Genomic DNA, 18,851 nt, shown 5'->3' with positions numbered 1-18,851 from the left:
TTTTATGAAGGCTCCATGACAGGGTTAATTGCATGTTGTTTGTGAATACAGTAACCAGAGTAGGCTATAACTAAATGCTATTTTTTTGCCATTTTTAGCTCCTTTTAAATTTATTAAAGGACATACAGGATAATAACTTTGTAAAATAATGTTTGAATATAATGATTATCTTAAATATTTAAGTCTTTGGAGGAAGTGATATTGTACAGTGGTTAAAATGTAGGACTTGAGTCAAATTAGCCTTAAATCCTAGCCCCATGACTATCAAGCTGAAAGACACTTGCGACTTTAGACATTCCCTAAGCTTTAATTTTTTTATCTGTAAAATAGCAATAATAATAATGTTTACCTCAAGTGTTGTGAGGATTAAATAAGATAATCCATATAAAAAGTTTTAATACGGTGTCACAGTAAGTGTTCAGTAACTGTTAGCTGTTATTATCTTTTTTTCAGTGAAAAGTGCATCAGTCGTCTCATTTACATAACTCCCTATATGTCCAATGATCATTGCTTTAGCTGCCTAAAAGAATCAGTGAAGTTATAGAATGTAAATTTAGCTATTTGACTTCAAAATCTACTTTTTTAACAGCTTTATTGAGGTCTAATTGACTTATAGTAAGCTTAACCTAGTCAAAGTGAATAAGTTTATGCCACAATTTATATGTTCATTTACCTGTTGATATTTAGATTTGTTTTCTGTTTGGGGCTGGTACAAATAAAACTATTGTGAACATTCATGTAGCAAGTCCTTAAATGGACATAATACTTTTTTCTTTTCTTTTCTTTTCTTTTTTTTTTTTTGACATAATACTTTCATTTCTCTTAGGTAAATGCCTAGTTGTGGAATGGCTGGGTCAGATGGTAGGTGTCTGTTTACTCTTCTTAAGAAACTACCAGACTTTTCCAAAGTGGTTATACTATTTTACATTTCTGTTAGTAGTGTGTGAGGGCTCCATTCCACATCTTTGCCAATATTGGTATGGTCAGTTGAAAAGCTATTTTTCAGATTATTACCCTTTGATGCCTTTTTTTCATGTTGTTATAAAACACATAAGAATTATTTGGGAAAAGTACAAAATGGGCCAAATAGCTAAAGATTTTTAAGTTAAATTTTAAAGTATTTTGGGTTGTTTCAGTGCTAAGAGATAGTTTACTAGAAATATTGAAAAACTGGGGGATATAGTTCTCTTTTAAGAGGTTAATTTTGTAACGTGTGTATCCTGTTTTATATGTATATTTTTTCCTTTGATAGAGTTTTCCAGAAAAAGACCTTCTGCACTGTCCATCTAAGGATGCAATTGAAGCTCATTTTATGTCATGTATGAAAGAAGCTGATGCTTTAAAACATAAAAGTCAAGTAATCAATGAAATGCAGAAAAAAGATCACAAGCAACTCTGGATGGGATTGCAAAATGGTAAGTATAATAGTGTTTAATTTTAGAATACCACTTTATAAAATATGATACAGCCATAACCCTGTGAGTAGTTGATACATTTTAGAATTGGTGGTACAAGTTTAAATTGTAGCCTCTGTGCCCAGATTTGCACAGAAGCTACTTTTAGTCATCCCTTACATTCTGCTCTTTTGGTGTCCCTCTGTTCATGGATTCTCTAGCATTAGACTGATTCCTCAGCCCCTAACATATGGCATATGTCATATAAACTTGGGTATAGCTTCTGAAGGAAATGCCATTACTCTAAGGATGTGGTCTTTATTCCTTAGTCATGACCCTTCTGTGGTCACAGTGGAAAATTCTGGGTATGTACAAAGATACCTCCACTTGTGTGGGGATTGAACTCCAACCTCTGCTTTCTCAGGACAGTAGACTTGCTTTGTGCTTCAATTCCCTTTCTCCTTGCTGTGGTTTAGAAAATACTCCCAAGGAAAAAGCTAAGTGGAATGTGGTGCTCATCTCTGTATCCCTCATATTTTGGAGAATGTAAATAACTCTGTGATCTTGCCTGCATTGATCACCCTCTAGTGCCTTCAAACAGTTATTTTATGTACAGATAGTCCTCCCTTTCCTTGGTTCCAGTATGCATGAATTTCAGTTATCATGGTTTAGTTAAGTAACACCAGGTCCCCAACTGTATGGTTCAAATTTCAATTACCATGGTATATTAACCGCAGATAATTACATAAAATGCAAACTTTATTGCTAGTTTAGTCCAGGAATCATTACATAACAACAGATGAGCTTATGATCGGTGATAAATTATGTCACTTCTTTCCATGTCTGTCAGTGATTGGCCTCTCTATGTCTGTTATTCATTTTACCCGCAGATAGCAAAGCACATAGTCGTGTTGCCTCCTTGTCTCCAGCAATAAGCCCATGTAACATTTTATAAAAACGGATAATTGAAAAAAGGGAATTGGCCAAGAGAGATGTAAATCCAACAAAGAAACAAACTGATAATGTTGGGAATGAAATTTGAATAGAAAGAAATGGAGTTATGGAAGCAATAGCTGACTTTGGAAATGTTGACATGGCTGCCCTTCAAGAGACTAGATTATGCAGCCAGGGGAACTTACTGAGGAACTTATATGCAGTAAAGGTGAACTTATTGACATAAATAAGGAAAGTAGTTGTGACAAAAGGATGAAGATGTCCCAAAGGAAGTGATGCTATAAAAAATTTCATATTAAAGGAACTCTCAGATATTTTATGACATTGAAATACAAATAATAAAATATTAGAAGTTGATTAAAATGTAGAAAAATGACTTCAGTTCACCAAGGCATGGGAAAGATGCTTGCCCATAAGTTATATGTTGAGAAAGCAAGCACTCTTCAAACTATAGTTCTTAAGTTTTTACAAAGAAATAAAACATTTTTGGCTGGGTGTGGTGGCTCATTCCTGTAATCCCAGCATTCTTTAGGAGGCCCAACTGGGAGGATCACTTGAGGCTAGGAGTTGGAGACCAGCCTGGGCAACATAGCAAGACCTCATCACTGCAAAAAAATCTAAACATTAGCAAGGGCATGGTCGCATGTGCCCACAGTCCTAGGCAGGCTGAGGCAGGAGGATTGCTTGAGCCCAAGGAGTTCAAGGTTACAGTGAGCCATGATTGTGCCACCACACTCCACTCTGAGTGACAGAGTGAGACCCTGTCTCTAAAAAAAAAAATTAATAAAATTTAAAAATAAAACAGTTCTCAGTGTTTCTAATGTGTTAAATTATAAGTACTAAATAAATATTAGGATTTCTTTTAACTTGTTATTGTTCAGTATACATTTATTGTGGTGTTTTGTTTTGTTTTGTTGAGACGAAGTTTCACTCTGTCACCCAGGCTGGAATGCAGTGGCACAATCTCAGCTCACTGCATCCTTTGCCTTCCAGGTTCAAGCGATTATCATGTCTCAGCCTTCTGAGTAGCTGGGATTACAAGCATGTGCCAACATGCACAGCTAATTTTGTGTTTTTAGTAGAAACAGGGTTTTGCCATGTTGGCCAGGCCGGTCTCGAATTCCTGGCCTCAAGTGATCTGCCCGCCTTGGCCTCCCAAAGTGCTGGGATTATAGGCATGAGCTACCACGCTCAGCCTCTAGTGTATATTTATAACCAACGGTAAGAGTTTTTAATGTTTTGACAAAATTTTTTAAAGATTGTGGAACAATCGTAATTGTCCCCATTAGTTATTAAGATCACTTTGCTTAGTTTCAACTTGCATGATTACTTCTGCAGTCCCATCCTATGATGCAAAGTGAGGGCATGTCCTGTAATTCCTGTGTCCTCAACAGTGTTTTTGGCCAGGGAGTTAGTCCAGTAGATGTTCTTTCATGGCAATGACTAGAATAAAACAGAAGAAAACCTTCACCTGCCATAATTTTTAAAAACTGTGATCTAGTTTTAACTTTTGGACTATGCTATTATCACATCAAATGGGTGTTTGTAGGTATTTAGTATTTGTTAAACTTTCCTTTTACAAAATTAGGGCATTTCTGTGGTATCAAGAGCAAGTAAGGCATGCATTTTATGACAGTGTATACTGTAAATTACATTTTTTCATTTCTCATTTCTTTGTTTTAAAATTTTTAGATTTTACCTAGGTTACATGGAGTCACTCCTTAGTTTCATATTTATACATCTGGCATTTCTCAACTAGGTTATAAGCTTTGCAAAGTTAAGCACTAGGCCCCGTACCACATTTTTATTACTGAGTTCACAAATTCTTATTAAATGATTACAATAATTTATACCTCCCTAAGAAGGTGTAGTGCCTTGTTTCTTGCTGGTGATTTGAAGATTAAATGATATTTTAGGAGACTTGTAAATAAGAAGATAGCCTAAATAGAAAAAGATGAGGATCGTGTAAAGAGAGAAGGATTTGAGTTAACTTCACAATTGAAGTTAATAATTTAATTAGACAGTTAAGTAGGTGTTCTTAGAGTCTATTGTGAATGGCTGAGTCTGTTAAAAAGAACTCAGGGGTTCAGCAGAGGATTCTAAAACTGATTTAAATGTTTTATTTGGGGCATTGGAAGATTGGGTATGGAGGATAATGATTAAGTGTTAGAAGAACAACAAAGGCCTGGTTTTTAGTTTCAGGTCTTAGTAGTCCTTAGGTCAAGTCAACTGCTTTGAGCTTCAGTTTCTTAATCTATAAAACAAGAGAATATCTGTTAGGTTTGCTTCATTGATATCTGTAGAGGCCTTATGAAACACTAATACAGTTTGTGTGAAAGTATTTGAAAGGGAGTAAAGCGGTCTTGATGAAAAGAGTTAGTGAGAAGTCACTTTTAGATTCCAGGAGAGGGCTGGCAAATACGATCATGGGCCAGCCATCTGTTTTTGTAAATAAAGATTTACTGGAACCCGGCCACACCCATTCACTTATGTATTGTCGTTGGCTACTTTCGGTAGCAGAGTTAAATCATTATGAGGAGACTATGTGGCCCACAAGCCTAACATATTTATTGTCTGGCCTTTTAAGAAAATGCTTGTCAGCCCATAAAAGGTTGGTTAACCAAGCTACAGCTCATGTTTATCTTTGACCTGAAGTCTGACTCAAAATGTTACACATTCAGAACTGGGTATAACATAATGTAGCTGACTTAGTCTAATAACTGCATTTATTACAATTTTTTTGGGCATAAAATTACTTTTTTTCTATTTCTGCCTTGGCTCATATTGTTTCTTATGTGACTGTTGTAAAGTTTTTTTTATTAAATTTTATTAAATTAATTTTAAAGCGACGTTTGATTAAATCCAACTTAATAATGTTTGGTTAAAATATACTTTATTCCATTTTGTTTTTGGTTATAAATTATTTTTGTAGCTATTATGTTTGGTTTTATTTGTGATGATTATGGTTAAGCTTACACTACTATAATTGAGCTAACATACTTCTAAGACTGAGTAGTCTTGTGAGAGATCTCCACAGCAAAGTCTAATGAGAGGTATGCTGTGGATACTGGAGTCCTTGGTACTTTATTTTCTGTTTATTCAGAATGAGAATATTCATTTCGGAAATCTTTAGCTTGGTAAATGTTGCTTGTAGAAAATATATTTTGGAGTAAAATGCTGAATGTTAATTAATGTAAATGGGTAAAAGGTGGATGTTTTCTATTCTGTTTCTTTTATCAGGAATACTTTTTTCCCTTTAACTCCTACTGATGCTTTAATGCTCATCTCAGTTGTCACTTTCTATAAGAAGCTTTCCTTCTTTTATTGTTTTAGTCAACAGATATTTATTGAGCACCTTGTGTATATCTGACATTATGCTAGGGGCTAGTGATCATCCAGCACTGATGGGACAAACATGGCTCCTGTCTTCACAGAGCTTTATAGAAAAGTGGAGGCAGAACTGTTAATGCTTTCAACTTTCATGACCTTTTGTCCATTTAGGCATTTTTTTCTCTTGTATTTTATCACACTCTGGTATAGTTATATGGTTTATGTATTTTGCTGGCGTATCAGTTAGCCTGGTTGGGGTACATTTTACATTTTTGTATCCCCAGCACCTAGTGTGGTCTTTGGCAGAGAGTAGAGAAACTAAATATTAACTGCATGACTTCTTTATTTTATTCCTTTCTAATACTAACAGGAAATAATATTAACAATTTTTCATAAGTAGTTTCCTATTAAACTAAAGGAAGTGTCTTGTTTGAATTTATTTATGGAATTGGATTTTATGTAGAGTTTTTTCTTCCAAAAGAAGTTTTTATTAATTTGTGAAGTCAGAGATATTAAACCTTTCTGTTAGTGCAATTGTAAATTTCTCAATATTGTGACATAATAGATGGCACATTTATTTCATTTAGAACTGCACTTGTAGATTATAACAGCTAAACAACAGTTTAAACAATTTTTGAATACTTTCAAATGCTAATTTTAATTTCTCAGAACTCTGTGAAAGAGAAATAAGAAAAGCTTATGAAACCAAGAAAACTCATTTAGGACATACTGTGCCTTTCAGTGTTTTTTTTATGAGTTTTCATTTTATATATAAAAATATTTAACCTCTCTGTGAAATAAAGTTAATGGCCACAAGAAATAAAAGAAAGTAGCATTTTTATTTATGAGCAGTTGTTACTACAAGTGCAGGCTATTATCTATTTAATATCAAGTTGTTTTTCTTATAAGCTAGTGATTTGAGGAAATCTATAAAAAACGTTTTTACCATGACTTAGTTTCTTGCTTTTCGGAGTATACAATCCCAAAAAGGCGGGGAGGGTTGGCATTAGATACGTTCTGTAGACTTGCAAATAAAGGCAAGGTTTAACTGCTAATATGTTAAAAGTGTACAGTGTTTCTAAAATGTGGTTAGGCTTTTTCAACTAATTAATATTTTAGAGACAATAATTATTTGATAGTGTGCCATTTTAACTTAAAACTGGTTTTTAAGAGGAGATGGTGATTAGCTAATGGTAATTTTATAACAAGTCACGACATTTGGAAAATACTTTTGTTTGGTAGGTAACATAAAAGTTAAATGCAGCCGTTCCAGCTCTTTGGAGGTTTGTGTGATACAGACAGGTGGGTTGTCATTGCATTGCCTTGTTTTTACTACTTCTGCTTATAGTAGAATAAGTAGACTGAGAAATTATTGTTTTGAGATGGAGCACCAGACCTGATCTATTTATTTATTGCCGTGTCTCTTATCAGTTGTATGATCATGGCAGGTCACTTTTCTCTCTAAGCTGGACTTTTCTTTCTTTTCTTTTCTACCCCTTCCCCAATTCCCTTCCCTTCCCCTAGGTGATGTCTGTAAAGCTGGAGTTTTATTACAAATACGAAGGTGGTAATGCCTCATAAGACTCAAATTCAAGGATTGTAAAGCAATAATCACATACACCTTAATTCTGATGATAGATGTTTTCAGTTCATTTCAAAAGGACTTCCTGGGTGAATAATATTTATTGTTCTCCCATCCCCCTCCTTCTCGGTCTTTTTAAGCAGGACTTACTAGGTAGAAGGAAATAGATAACTTTCCAGAAATAACTGTGGTAACATAGAAAAACTACTAAAACAGAAACAAGAGTTTTTAGACTTGATGCAGCTACTACCTGTGTATCTATTTTGAGTCTTTAATTTCTGTGTTTTTTGTTACAGTGTCAGGTTCTGTTGTAGTTGCAGGTGGTATAAAAGTAGATTCCTAAGTAGAACTGTAGGAGGTATAACTACTCTTCTTGAACCTTTTTTCTCATTGAAAGATTGATATTGGATAAGCTTCCTTTTTACAGTCTTTAGCAAAATTCAGATTTTTATCAGTCTTTGGAACACTGAGATTACATTGTATAAATAAGAGCAAAGAAAATAGTAGAATGAATCTATATCGGTCACTCAGTCTCATCTGTTACCAGTATATGGCCAGCCTTGTTTCATCTATTATTTTTCATTCCTTGTCTGTGTGAGTTTTTGGAAATTCTTCTTTCTTCCATTGCCACAAATATTTCTCACAGATTTTATACTCTCATGTTTAATCAAGTCTTGGAAACAACATTCATTGTCTTTGATCTTCATGGCTGCAAATTCAGTCTTCATTATAGGAGAATCATGCCCGGACCGTAGTAGTGTGGATTAGCTAGCCAATATAAGAACCTACTATGTGCCAGCCTCTGTGCTAAGCACAGGGGATGCTGGGGTAAATATGACAGGCACGATCCCTTCCCTTTGAATGTGTAGGGTAGCAGAGGAGCCAGGCATTAAACACATCACTTTTACGTAATTGTTACGTTTATAACTGGAGTTGTAGAGGAAGGAGGAAGGGCTAGAGAGAGTGGTGTGGTTGTGATGAAAGTTGTTTCAGGCTGAGGGAATGATCTGGGCTAGGTTCAGAAGCAAAGAGCCTACTAAGTTCTGAGAACTGACTAGAATGTGGTGATCAAGATTGAGAGTGGTAAGGGGGTCAAACTGGAAGTCAGGCAGAGACGCTGCCTGTTCAGGGCTTTATAGGCCATTTTAACAATATTGAACTTAATCCCTGGCAGGAGGAACAGAGAGTGGGATGGTAGGAGACCAGTGAAACATTTTAAGCAGGCCTATAACAGAATCAGATTTCCCTTTTTAAGACATCCCTTTGGCTGCAGTATGGTTAATGAATTAGAAAGAAGCAAATGGGAATTGAAAAGGACCAAGTGGGAGTCTATACCAGTGGTCATATCAGACCAGTGGTCTATACCAGTGGTGATATGTGTTATGTGTCCTATGATGATGAGTGCCATGAGAGAAAAAGCAAAGGAAGATGAGAAAGGACTTTGTTGGGAAAGGGCGTTGTTATTTTAAATAGGATGGTCAGGGAAGTCCTCACTGATTGGATGACATTAAATGAAGACCTGAAGCAGTTTAGGAGATCATGCATATTTATCTGGGATTAAAAACTTTCTAGGCAGAGGGAACAGCAAGAGCAAAGGCACTAAAGTGGGAATATATTCTAGGCACTTCCAGAGAACTAATCTTATGCATAGCTTTTAAAAGTGTAGATAAACACAGGTTTTTCTTCAAGGATACCCTTCTCTATTTCCCACCAATTTTTTTTTTTTTTAAAGCATTCTGTGTAGCAAAAATGGCACTTGTCTATATCTAGTTCTTGTGGGACACAAAGCATTTTTTTGGCAGTTGGTTTTATGCTGTTTGCCATTAGCAATTATCATGTCTTGGATAAACCTCATTGGTTATGATATTGCCAGTACACAAAGCTTCGTTTATACTATTTTGAAAGCAATAAAGTGCTGAGAATATTGACCAATTAGAATTGGACCTGTTTACATTAAGGTGATTAGGGAAGAGTCTGATTATTTTCACAGTCTAGCGGCTAGAGAGTCCAAGAGGAAGGTGCCTGCAATTCAGTGTCTGATGAGGGCCCTCTTCCTGATTCATAGCTATCTTCTCTTTGTGTCCTCACAGAGTAAAACAGAGCTTTCTCTGGGGTCTGTTTTCTAAGGACAGTAATTCCATTTATGAGGACTCCGCCCTTATGACCTAATCAGCTCCCAAATGCCCCACCACTTTATCTATCATGTTGGAGGTTAGGATTTCAACATGAATTATAGGGGGATGTAAACATTCAGTCCACAATAGGTATGTTTTGAGAAGTCAAAAGAAGATAAGCATGTCTTAGGTGTAGTGACTGAGGAGGAAGTGTGGCCCGAGATGAGTTTGGAGAGATGAGAAAGAACCAAATTATCTAAGGCCTTGTAGGCCAAGGAAAACAATTTGGATTTTAAGCTATTGGAGGACTTTTAAGCAGGGGAGTGATGAGATGTAGAATATGATATAAGAGCTGTTCAATGTAGAATGGAATAGGAGTCCAGAATGAAAGTGGCTCTAGTAATAGTCTTAGGTATAAGAATATGGTGATATTTAGGGTGATGATGGGAGAGATGGAGAAAAGTCAGTAAATTTGGGGCTTATTTTAGAGGTAGATTGGCAGAGCCTGTTGTTAGGCTGGATGTAGAGGATGGGTTAAAAACAAGGAAGGAATTATTCCTGGGTTATGATTTGGGCAGCTGCATGGAGAGTGGTGCTTTATACTGAGATATGAAATATTAGATAATGAGATGGGAAGTAAAGCCTATTTGAGAGGCCATCTTGGAGGCTAAAAGTTTGAGATGTCTAATGAGGCATTCATGTAGAGATACACTGAATTAGATTTTGCTAAAATTAAATATTGTGAGTGTGGGACAGCAGATGGAGAATGCATAATAGACTAGAATCTAATGCTGCAGCTTCTAGTTTCATACTGTGTTTACTTTGCAAATTAGTATAGGAATTTTAGCTTCAGGAATATGGCAGTGAATGTGTCACAGTCATACAAAGCAATGAAATATGGAGCCACCTCATTTATGTTTGCTTTTTTTGTACATATAGCTGAGCTAATTAGGTCATTTTTGTTATTATTATTATTTGCCTGTAGTACGTTTTGCAGGAAGGTGAATAATTCCAACCTGAAACTCTGTGTGTGGCATTTAAGAATCTACAACTTAGTGAGAAAGTTGCTTAAAGCAAATTTGTAACCTGCTTGAGCATTCAATTAAGTTTTACTATGGAACAAACAAGCATTTTACTATATGTATTATATATTTTAAATCAGTCTCTTGGTGTTCTTTCTGTAATTAAAAATAATGGTGAGATTTTTAGAGTTCATGCATTTGCATTTTAATATAAAGCAGTAAAAAATTTGCTAAGCTTCTGGAGAAGGATTGCTCCTGAAATTACATGATTTAAGTGAATAAATTAACTTTGTAATAATTTGGATTATAGCCTTCTACAGTGTTTTGGGTAGACTTGGCAGTGAGTATCATGGATAATAAAACTTGGTGAAACATTTAGGCAGTTATTTCGCAGTGCAATACAGATTATACTAATGAGAGGTGACAGCGTGCTGGCAGTCCTCACAGCCCTTGCTCGCTCTCGGCGCCTCCTCTGCCTGGGCTCCTACTTTGGGGGCACTTGAGCCCTTCAGCCCACCGCTGCACTGTGGGAGCCCCTTTCTGGGCTGGCCAAGGCCGGAGCCGGCTCCCTCAGCATGCAGGGAGGTGTGGAGGGAGAGGCGCGAGCGGGAACCGGGGATGTGCGCGGCACTTGCGGGCCAACTGGAGTTCCGGGTGGGCGTGGGCTTGGCGGACCCCGCACTCGGAGCAGCCGGCCGGCCCTGCCGGCCCCGGGCAATGAGGGGCTTAGCACCCGGGCCAGCGGCTGCGGAGGGTATACTGGGTCCCCCAGCAGTGACGGCCCACCGGCGCTGCACTCGATTTCTCACTGGGCCTTAGCTGCCTTCCCACGGGGCAGGGCTCGGGACCTGCAGCCCGCCATGCCTGAGCCTCCCACCCCTTCCATGGGCTCCTGTGCGGCCGAGCCTCCCTGACGAGTGCCGCCCTCTGCTCCACGGCGCCCAGTCCCATCCACCACCCAAGGGCTGAGGAGTGCGGGGGCACGGCGCGGGACTGGCAGGCAGCTCCACCAGCAGCCCCGGTGAAGCCAGCTGGGCTCCTGAGTCTGGTGGGGACGTGGAGAACCTTTATGTCTAGCTCAGGGGTTGTAACTACACCAATCAGCACTCTGTATCTAGCTCAAAGTTTGTAAACACACCAATCAGCACCCTGTGTCTAGCTCAGGGTTTGTGAATGCACCAATCGACACTCTGTAACTAGCTACTCTGGTGGGGACTTGGAGAACCTTTGTGTTGACACTTTGTATCTAGCTAATCTAGTGGGGATGTGGAGAACCTTTGTGTCTAGCTCACACTTTGTATCTAGCTAATCTAGTGGAGATGTGGAGAACCTTTGTGTCTAGCTCAGGGATTGTAAACGCACCAATCAGCGCCCCGTCAAAACAGACCACTGGGCTCTACCAATCAGCAGGATGTGGGTGGGGCCAGATAAGAGAATAAAAGCAGGCTGCCCGAGCCAGCAGTGGCAACCTGCTTGGGTCCCTTTCCACACTGTCGAAGTTTTGTTCTTTCCCTCTTTGCAATAAATCTTGCTACTGCTCACTCTTTGGGTCCACACTGCTTTTGTGAGCTGTAACACTCACCGCGAAGGTCTGCAGCTTCACTCCTGAAGCCAGCGAGACCATGAGCCCACCAGGAGGAAGGAACAACTCTAGACGTGCCGCCTTAAGAGCTGTAACACTCACCGCGAAGGTCTGCAGCTTCACTCCTGAAGCCAGCGAGACCATGAGCCCACCGGGAGGAAGGAACAACTCCAGACATGCCGCCTTAAGAGCTGTAACACTCACCGCGAAGGTCTGCAGCTTCACTCCTGAGCCAGCAAGACCACGAACCCACCAGAAGGAAGAAACTCCGAACATCAGAAGAACAAACTCCAGACGCGCCACCTTAAGAGCTGTAACACCGCGAGGGTCCGCGTCTTCATTCTTGAAGTCAGTGAGACCAAGAACCCACCAATTCCGGACACACTAACATTGTTGGAAAGAGTCCATTAAAAACAGTGGATTGTCATGTATCCATCATTGATAAACAATACATTTTTACATATGAGATTCAGTTGATAAATGTATAAATCTTTATGGCTAGGTCAATACTTCAGTTTATACTCTGATTAGTCATCGAAAATATTTTTAGTGACACTTTATAAGAATACAAAGGCTTAATTTTATGTACTTTTAAAATTTCAAATCATCTAGAGTAAAATGACTATCATATCTTTTATATTTGGTCTGCTTTAATGAATTTTTAAAAATATATGCCTTCTAAGATACTGTCCTTTTTTTAATATATAAGTTAAGTTTGGGAAGGTCCAAAAAACTTTTCCTTATGAATGTTGATACACTGTATAGAGGAAATTCAGACAGACATTTCTCTGATCAATGATTCTCACTCTTGGAGTCATGACCTATCATTACTGTTTGAATTTACAGCATGATTCCTCTTTCCTCTTAAAAAAATTATATACACCCACATATATACATACACACTAGTATTTATAGATAAACTTATTTTTCAAGTGATTTTTTTTGTTCTGAAGCTGCTGCCTTTTTTTTTTTTTTTTTTTTTTTTTTTTTGAGACAGAGTCTTGCTCTGTTGCCAGGCTAGAGTGCAGTGGCACGATCTCAGCTCACTGCAGCCTCCACCTCCCAGGTTCAAGGGATTCTCCTGCCTCAGCCTCCTGAGTAGCTGGGTCTACAGGTGCGTGCCACTACGCCTGGCTAATTTTTGTATTTTACTAGAGATGGGGTTTCACCATGTTGGCCAGGATGGTCTCAATCTCCTGACCTTGTGATCCGCCTGTCTCAGCTTCCCAAAGTGTTGGGATTACAGGCGTGAGCCACCATGCCTGCTGCCCCCCCACCCTTTTTTTTTTTTAAGAGAAGTCTCATCATGTTGCCCAGGCTGGTCTCAAACTCCTGGAGTCAAGTGATCCTTCCATCTCAGCCTCCCAAAGTGCTGGGATTATAGGCATGAGCCACTGCGCCAGACCTGTTTTGAAACCTTTTAAGAACTTTATGATTCTCTTTAAGAGAATGGAAAACTTTTATTTTATTTTACTTTAAGTTCTAGGATACATGTGCAGAAGGTGCAGGTTTGTTACATAGGTATGCATGTGCCATGGTGGTTTGCTGCACCTATCAACCCGTCATCTATGTTTTAAGCCTTGCATACATTAGGTATTTGTCCTAATGTTCCCCCTCTGCTTGCCCCCAACCCACCGACAGGCCCCCGTGTGTGTGATGTTCCTCTCCCTGTGTCCCATGTGTTCTTGTTGTTCAGCTCCCACTAATGAGTGAGAACATGTGGTGTTTGGTTTTCTGTTCCTGTGTTAGTTTGCCGAGGATAATGGCTACTAGCTTCATTCATGTCTCTGCAAAGGATACAAAATCATTCTTTTTTATGGCTGCGTAGTATTCCATGGTATATATGTGACACATTTTCTCTATCCAGTCTAACATTGATGGGCATTTGGGTTGGTTCCAAGTCTTTGCTATTGTAAATAGTGCTGCAGTAAACATACATTTGCATGTGTCTTTATAGTAGAATGATTTATAATCCTTTGGAAATATACTCAGTAATCCCCATTCTAACTGGTGTAAGATAGTATCTCATTGTGGTTTTGATTTGCATTTCTCTAATGATCAGTGAAGATGAGCTTTTTTTCATGTTTCTTTGCCACATACATGTCTTCTTTTGAGAAGTGCCTGCTCATATCCTTCACCCACTTTTTGATGGGTTTCTTTTTTTCTTGTAAATTTGTTTAAGTTCCTTCTAGATTCTAGATATTAGACCTTTGTCTGATGGGTAGATTGCAGAAAATTTCTCCCATTCTGTAGGTTGCCTCTTCACTCTGATGATAGTTTCTTTTGCTGTGCAGAAGCTGTTTAGTCACTCTGATGATAGTTTCTTTTGCTGTGCAGAAGCTCTTTAGTTTGATTACATCCCATTTGTCAGTTTTGGTTTTTGTTGCCATTGCTTTTGGTGTTTTAGTCATGAAGTCTTTTCCCATGCCTGTGTCCTGAATGGTATTACCTATGTTTTCTTGTAGGGTTTTTATGGTTTTGGGCTTGACATTTAAGTCTTTTTATCCACCTTGAGTTCATTTTTGTATAAGGTGTAAGGAATAGGTCCAATTCCTGTTTTCTGCATATGGCTAGCCAGTTTTCCCAGAACCATTTATTAAATAGGAATCCTTTCCCCATTGCTTGTTTTTGTCTGGTTTGTCGAAGATCAGATGGTTGTAGATTTGTGGTGGTATTTCTGAGGTCTCTGTTCTGTTCCATTGTTCTATATATCTGTTTTGGTACCAGTACCATGCTGTTTTGGTTACTATGGCCTTGTAATATAGTTTGAAGTCAGGTAGCATGATGCCTCCAGCTTCGTTCTTTTTGCTTAGGATTGTCTTGGCTATACGGGGCTCTTTTTTGGTTCCATATGAAATTTAAAGTAGTTTTTTTGTAATTCTGCAAAGAAAGTCAATGGTAGCTTGATGGGAATAGCATTGAATCTGTAAATTACTTTGGGCAGTATGGCCATTTTCATGATATTGATTCTTCCTATCCATGAGCATGGAATGTTTTTCCATTTGTTTGTGTCCTCTCATTTCCTTGAGCAGTGGTTTGTAGTTCTTGAAGAGGTCCTTCGTGTCACTTGTAAGTTGGATTCCTAGGTATTTCATTGTCTTTGTAGCAATTGTGAATGGGAGTTCACTCATGATTTGACTCTCTGCTTCTTTGCTGTTGGTGTATAGGAATGCTTGTGATTTTTGCAAATAGATTTTGTATGCTGAGACTTTGCTGAAGTTACTTAACAGCTTAAGGAGTTTTTGGGCTGAGACGATGGGGTTTTCTAAGTATACAATCATGTCATCTGCAAACAGAGACAATTAGACTTCCTATTTGAATACCCTTTATTTTTTCTCTTGCCTGATTGCCCTGGCCAGAACTTCCAGTACTGTGTTGAATAGGAGTGGTGAGAGAGGGCATCCTTGTCTTGTGGCAGTTTTCAAAGGGAATGCTTCCAGCTTTTGCCCATTCCGTATGATATTGACTATGGGTTTGTCATAAATAGCTCTTACTATTTTGAGATATGTTCCATCAATACCTAGCTTATTGAGAGTTTTTAGCATGAAGGGATGTTGAATTTTACCTAAGGCCTTTTCTGCATCTATTGAGAGAATCATGTGGTTTTTGACATTGGTTCTGTTTATGTGATGGATTACATTTATTGATTTGTGTGTGTTGAATCAGCCTTGCATCCCAGGGATGAAGCCAACATGATCGTGGTGGATAAGCTTTTTGATGTGCTGCTGGATTCGGTTTGCCAGAATTTTCTTGAGGATTTTCACATTGATGTTCATCAGGGATATTGGCCTGAAATTTTCTCTTTTTGTTGTGTCTCTGCCAGGTTTTGGTATCATAAAATGAGTTAGGGCCTCATAAAATGAGTTAGGGAGGAGTCCCTCTTTTTCTATTGTTTGGAATAGTTTCAGAAGGAATGGTGGTACCAGTTCCTCTTTGTACCTGTGGTAGAATTCAGCTGTGAATCCGTCTGGTCCTGGACTTTTTTGGTTGGTAGGCTATTAATTACTGCCTCAATTTCAGAACTTGTTATTGTTCTAGTCAGGGATTCAACTTCTTCTGGTTTAGTCTTGGCAGTGTGTATGTGTCCAATAATTTATCCATTTCTTCTAGAATTTCTAGTTTATTTACTTAGAGGTGTTTATAATATTCTCTGATGGTGGTTTGTATTTTTGTGAGATCAGTGGTGATATCCCCTTTATCATTTTTTATTGTGTCTATTTGATTCTTCTCTCTTTTCTTCTTTATTAGTCTAGCTAGTGGTCTATTTTGTTAATCTTTTCAAAAAACCAGCTGCTGGATTCATTGATTTTTTTTTTTTTGAGTGTTTTTCATGTCTCCATCTCCTTCAATTCTGCTCTGATCTTAATTATTCTTGTCTTGTGCTAGCTTTTGAATTTGTTTGCTCTTGCTTCTCTAATTCTTTTGATTGTGATGTTAGGGTGTCGATCTTAGATCTTTCGAGCTTTCTGATGTGGGCATTTAGTGCTATAAATTTCCCTCTTAGCACTGCTTTAGCTGTGTCTCAGAGATTCTGGTACGTTGTCTCTTTTTTCTCATTGATTTCAAAGCACTTCTTTATTTCTGCCTTAATTTCGTTATTTACCCAGTAGTTTTTTAGGAGCGGTTTTCATGTAGTTGTACAGTTTTGAGTTAGTTTCTTCATCTTGAGTTCTAATTTGATTGCACTGTGGTCTGTGAGAGTGTTCATTATGATTTCCATTATTTTGCATTTGCAGAGGAGTGCTTTACTTTCAATTATGTGGTCGATTTTAGAATACACATGCTATGTGGTGCTGAGAAGAATGTGTATTCTGTTGATTTGGGATGGAGAGTTCTGTTGATGTCTATTAGGTCCACTTGGTCCAGAGCTGAGTTCAAGTCCTGAATATCCTTGTTAATTTTATGTCTCGTTGATCTGTGTAATATTGACAGTGGGGGGTTAAAATCCCCCACTATTATTGTGTGGGAGTTCAAGTCTCTTCGTAGATCTTGAAGAACTTGTTTTATGAATTTGGATGCTCCTGTATTGGGTGCACATATATTTAGGATAGTTAGCTCTTGTTGTTGCATTGATCCATTTACCATTATGTCATGCTCTTCTTTGTCTTTTTTGATCTTTGTTGGTTTAAAGTCTGTTTTATCAGGGACTAGGATTGCAACCCCTGCTTTTTTTTTTTTGCTTTCCATTTGCTTGGTAAATATTCCTCAATCTCTTTATTTTGAACCTATGTGTGTCTTTGCACGTGAGATGGGTCTCCTGAATACAGCACACTGATGGGTCTTGACGCTTTATCCAGTTTGCCAGTCTGTGTCTTTTAATTGGAGCATTTATCCCATTTACATTTAAGGTTAATATTGTTATGTGTGAATTTGATCCTGCCATCATGATGCTAGCTGGTTTTTTTGCCCATTAGTTGATGCAGTTTTTTCATAGTGTTGGTCTTTATATTTTGGTGTGTTTTTTGCAGTGGCTGGTACTGGTTTCTCCTTTCTGTATGTAGTGCTTCCTTCAGGAGCTCTTGTAGGGCAGGCCTGGTGATGACAAAATCCCTTAACATTTGCTTGTCTCTAAAGGATTCTATTTCTCCTTCCCTTATGAAGCTTAGTTTGGCTGGATATGAAATTCTGGGTTGAAAATTCTTTTCTTTAAGAATGTTGAATATATTGGCTCCCACTTTCTTCTGGCTTGTAGGGTTTCTGCAGAGAGATCCGCTGTTAGTCTGATGGGCTTCCCCTTGTAGGAAACCTAACCTTTCTCTCTGGCTGCCCTTAACATTTTTTCCTTCATTTCAACCTTGGAGAATCTGATGATTATGTGTCTTGGGGTTGCTCTTCTTTAGGAGTATCTTAGTGGTGTTCTCTGTATTTCCTGAATTTGAATGTTGGCCTGTCTTGCTTGGTGGGGGAAGTTCTCCTGGATAATACCCCGAAGTGTGTTTTCCAACTTGGTTCCATTTTCCTCATCATTTTCAGGTACACCGATTGTAAGTTTGGTCTTTTCACATAGTCCCATATTTCTTGGAGGCTTCATTCGTTCCTTTTTATTCTTTTTTCTCTAATCTTGTGTTCATACTTTATTTCAGTAAGTTGATCTTCAATCTCTGATATCCTTTCTTCCACTTGATCAGTTTGGCTATTGATACTTGTATATGCTTCACAAAGTTCTTGTGCTGTGTTTTTCAGCTCCATCAGGTCATTTGTGTTCCTCTCAAAACGGGTTATTCTAGTTAGCATTTCCTATAACCTTTTATCAAGATTCTTAGCTTCCTTGCATTGGGTTAGAACATGCTCCTTTAGCTCAGAAGAGTTTGTTATTACCCACCTTCTGAAGCCTTCTTCTGTCAATTCATCAACTTCATTCTTCATCCAGTTTTGTGCCCTTGCTGGAGAGGAATTGCGATCATTTGGAGAAGAGGCATTCTGGTTTTTTGAATCTTCAGCATTTTTGCGCTGTTTTTTTTTTTTTTTTTTTTTTTTCATCTTTGTGGATTTATCTACCTTTGATCTTGGAGGCTAATGACCTTTGGATGGAGTTTTTTTGTGGGGGTCCTTTATGTTGATGTTGATGTTGTTACTTTCTTTTTGTTAGGGCCCCTCTTCTGCAGGTCTGCTGCAGTTTGCTGGAAGTCCACTCTAGACCCTGTTCGCCTGGGTATCACCAGTGGAGGCTGTAGAACAGCAAAGATTGCTGCCTGCTACTTCCTCTGGAAGCTTCGTCCCAGAGGGGCACCGGCCTGATGCCAGCCAGAGCTCTCTTATTTGAGGTGTCTGTTGACCCCTGTTGGGAGGTCTCTCCCAGTCAGGAGGCACGGGGATCAGAGACCCACTTGAGGCAGTCGGTCCCTTAGCAGAGCTGGTGTTCTGTGCTGGGAG

At 38.5% G+C, this 18,851-nt stretch overlaps 1 protein-coding gene and 1 pseudogene across 7 annotated transcripts in view; one reads left to right on the top strand and one right to left on the bottom strand.

The window, feature by feature from the left end:
• Positions 1 to 18,851, top strand: part of ATG5 (autophagy related 5) — a 162,876-nt gene that overhangs the window by 44,722 nt on the left and 99,303 nt on the right. For all 7 annotated transcript variants that reach the window (XM_055113990.2, XM_003824340.5, XM_008978074.4 and 4 more), the window contains one exon: positions 1,253 to 1,415. In XM_055113990.2, coding sequence (XP_054969965.1) covers positions 1,253 to 1,415 — 163 coding nt within the window. The remainder of the gene's footprint in view (positions 1 to 1,252; positions 1,416 to 18,851) is intronic.
• LOC112440155 (U4 spliceosomal RNA) lies at positions 8,989 to 9,144 on the bottom strand (annotated as a pseudogene).

The sequence above is a fragment of the Pan paniscus genome, chromosome 5, assembly GCF_029289425.2.
Source record: "Pan paniscus chromosome 5, NHGRI_mPanPan1-v2.0_pri, whole genome shotgun sequence".
In the NCBI taxonomy this organism is placed as follows: domain Eukaryota; kingdom Metazoa; phylum Chordata; class Mammalia; order Primates; family Hominidae; genus Pan; species Pan paniscus.
The sequence above is the reverse complement of the archived record's forward strand: the minus strand, read 5'-3'. Positions and strand labels throughout refer to the sequence as shown.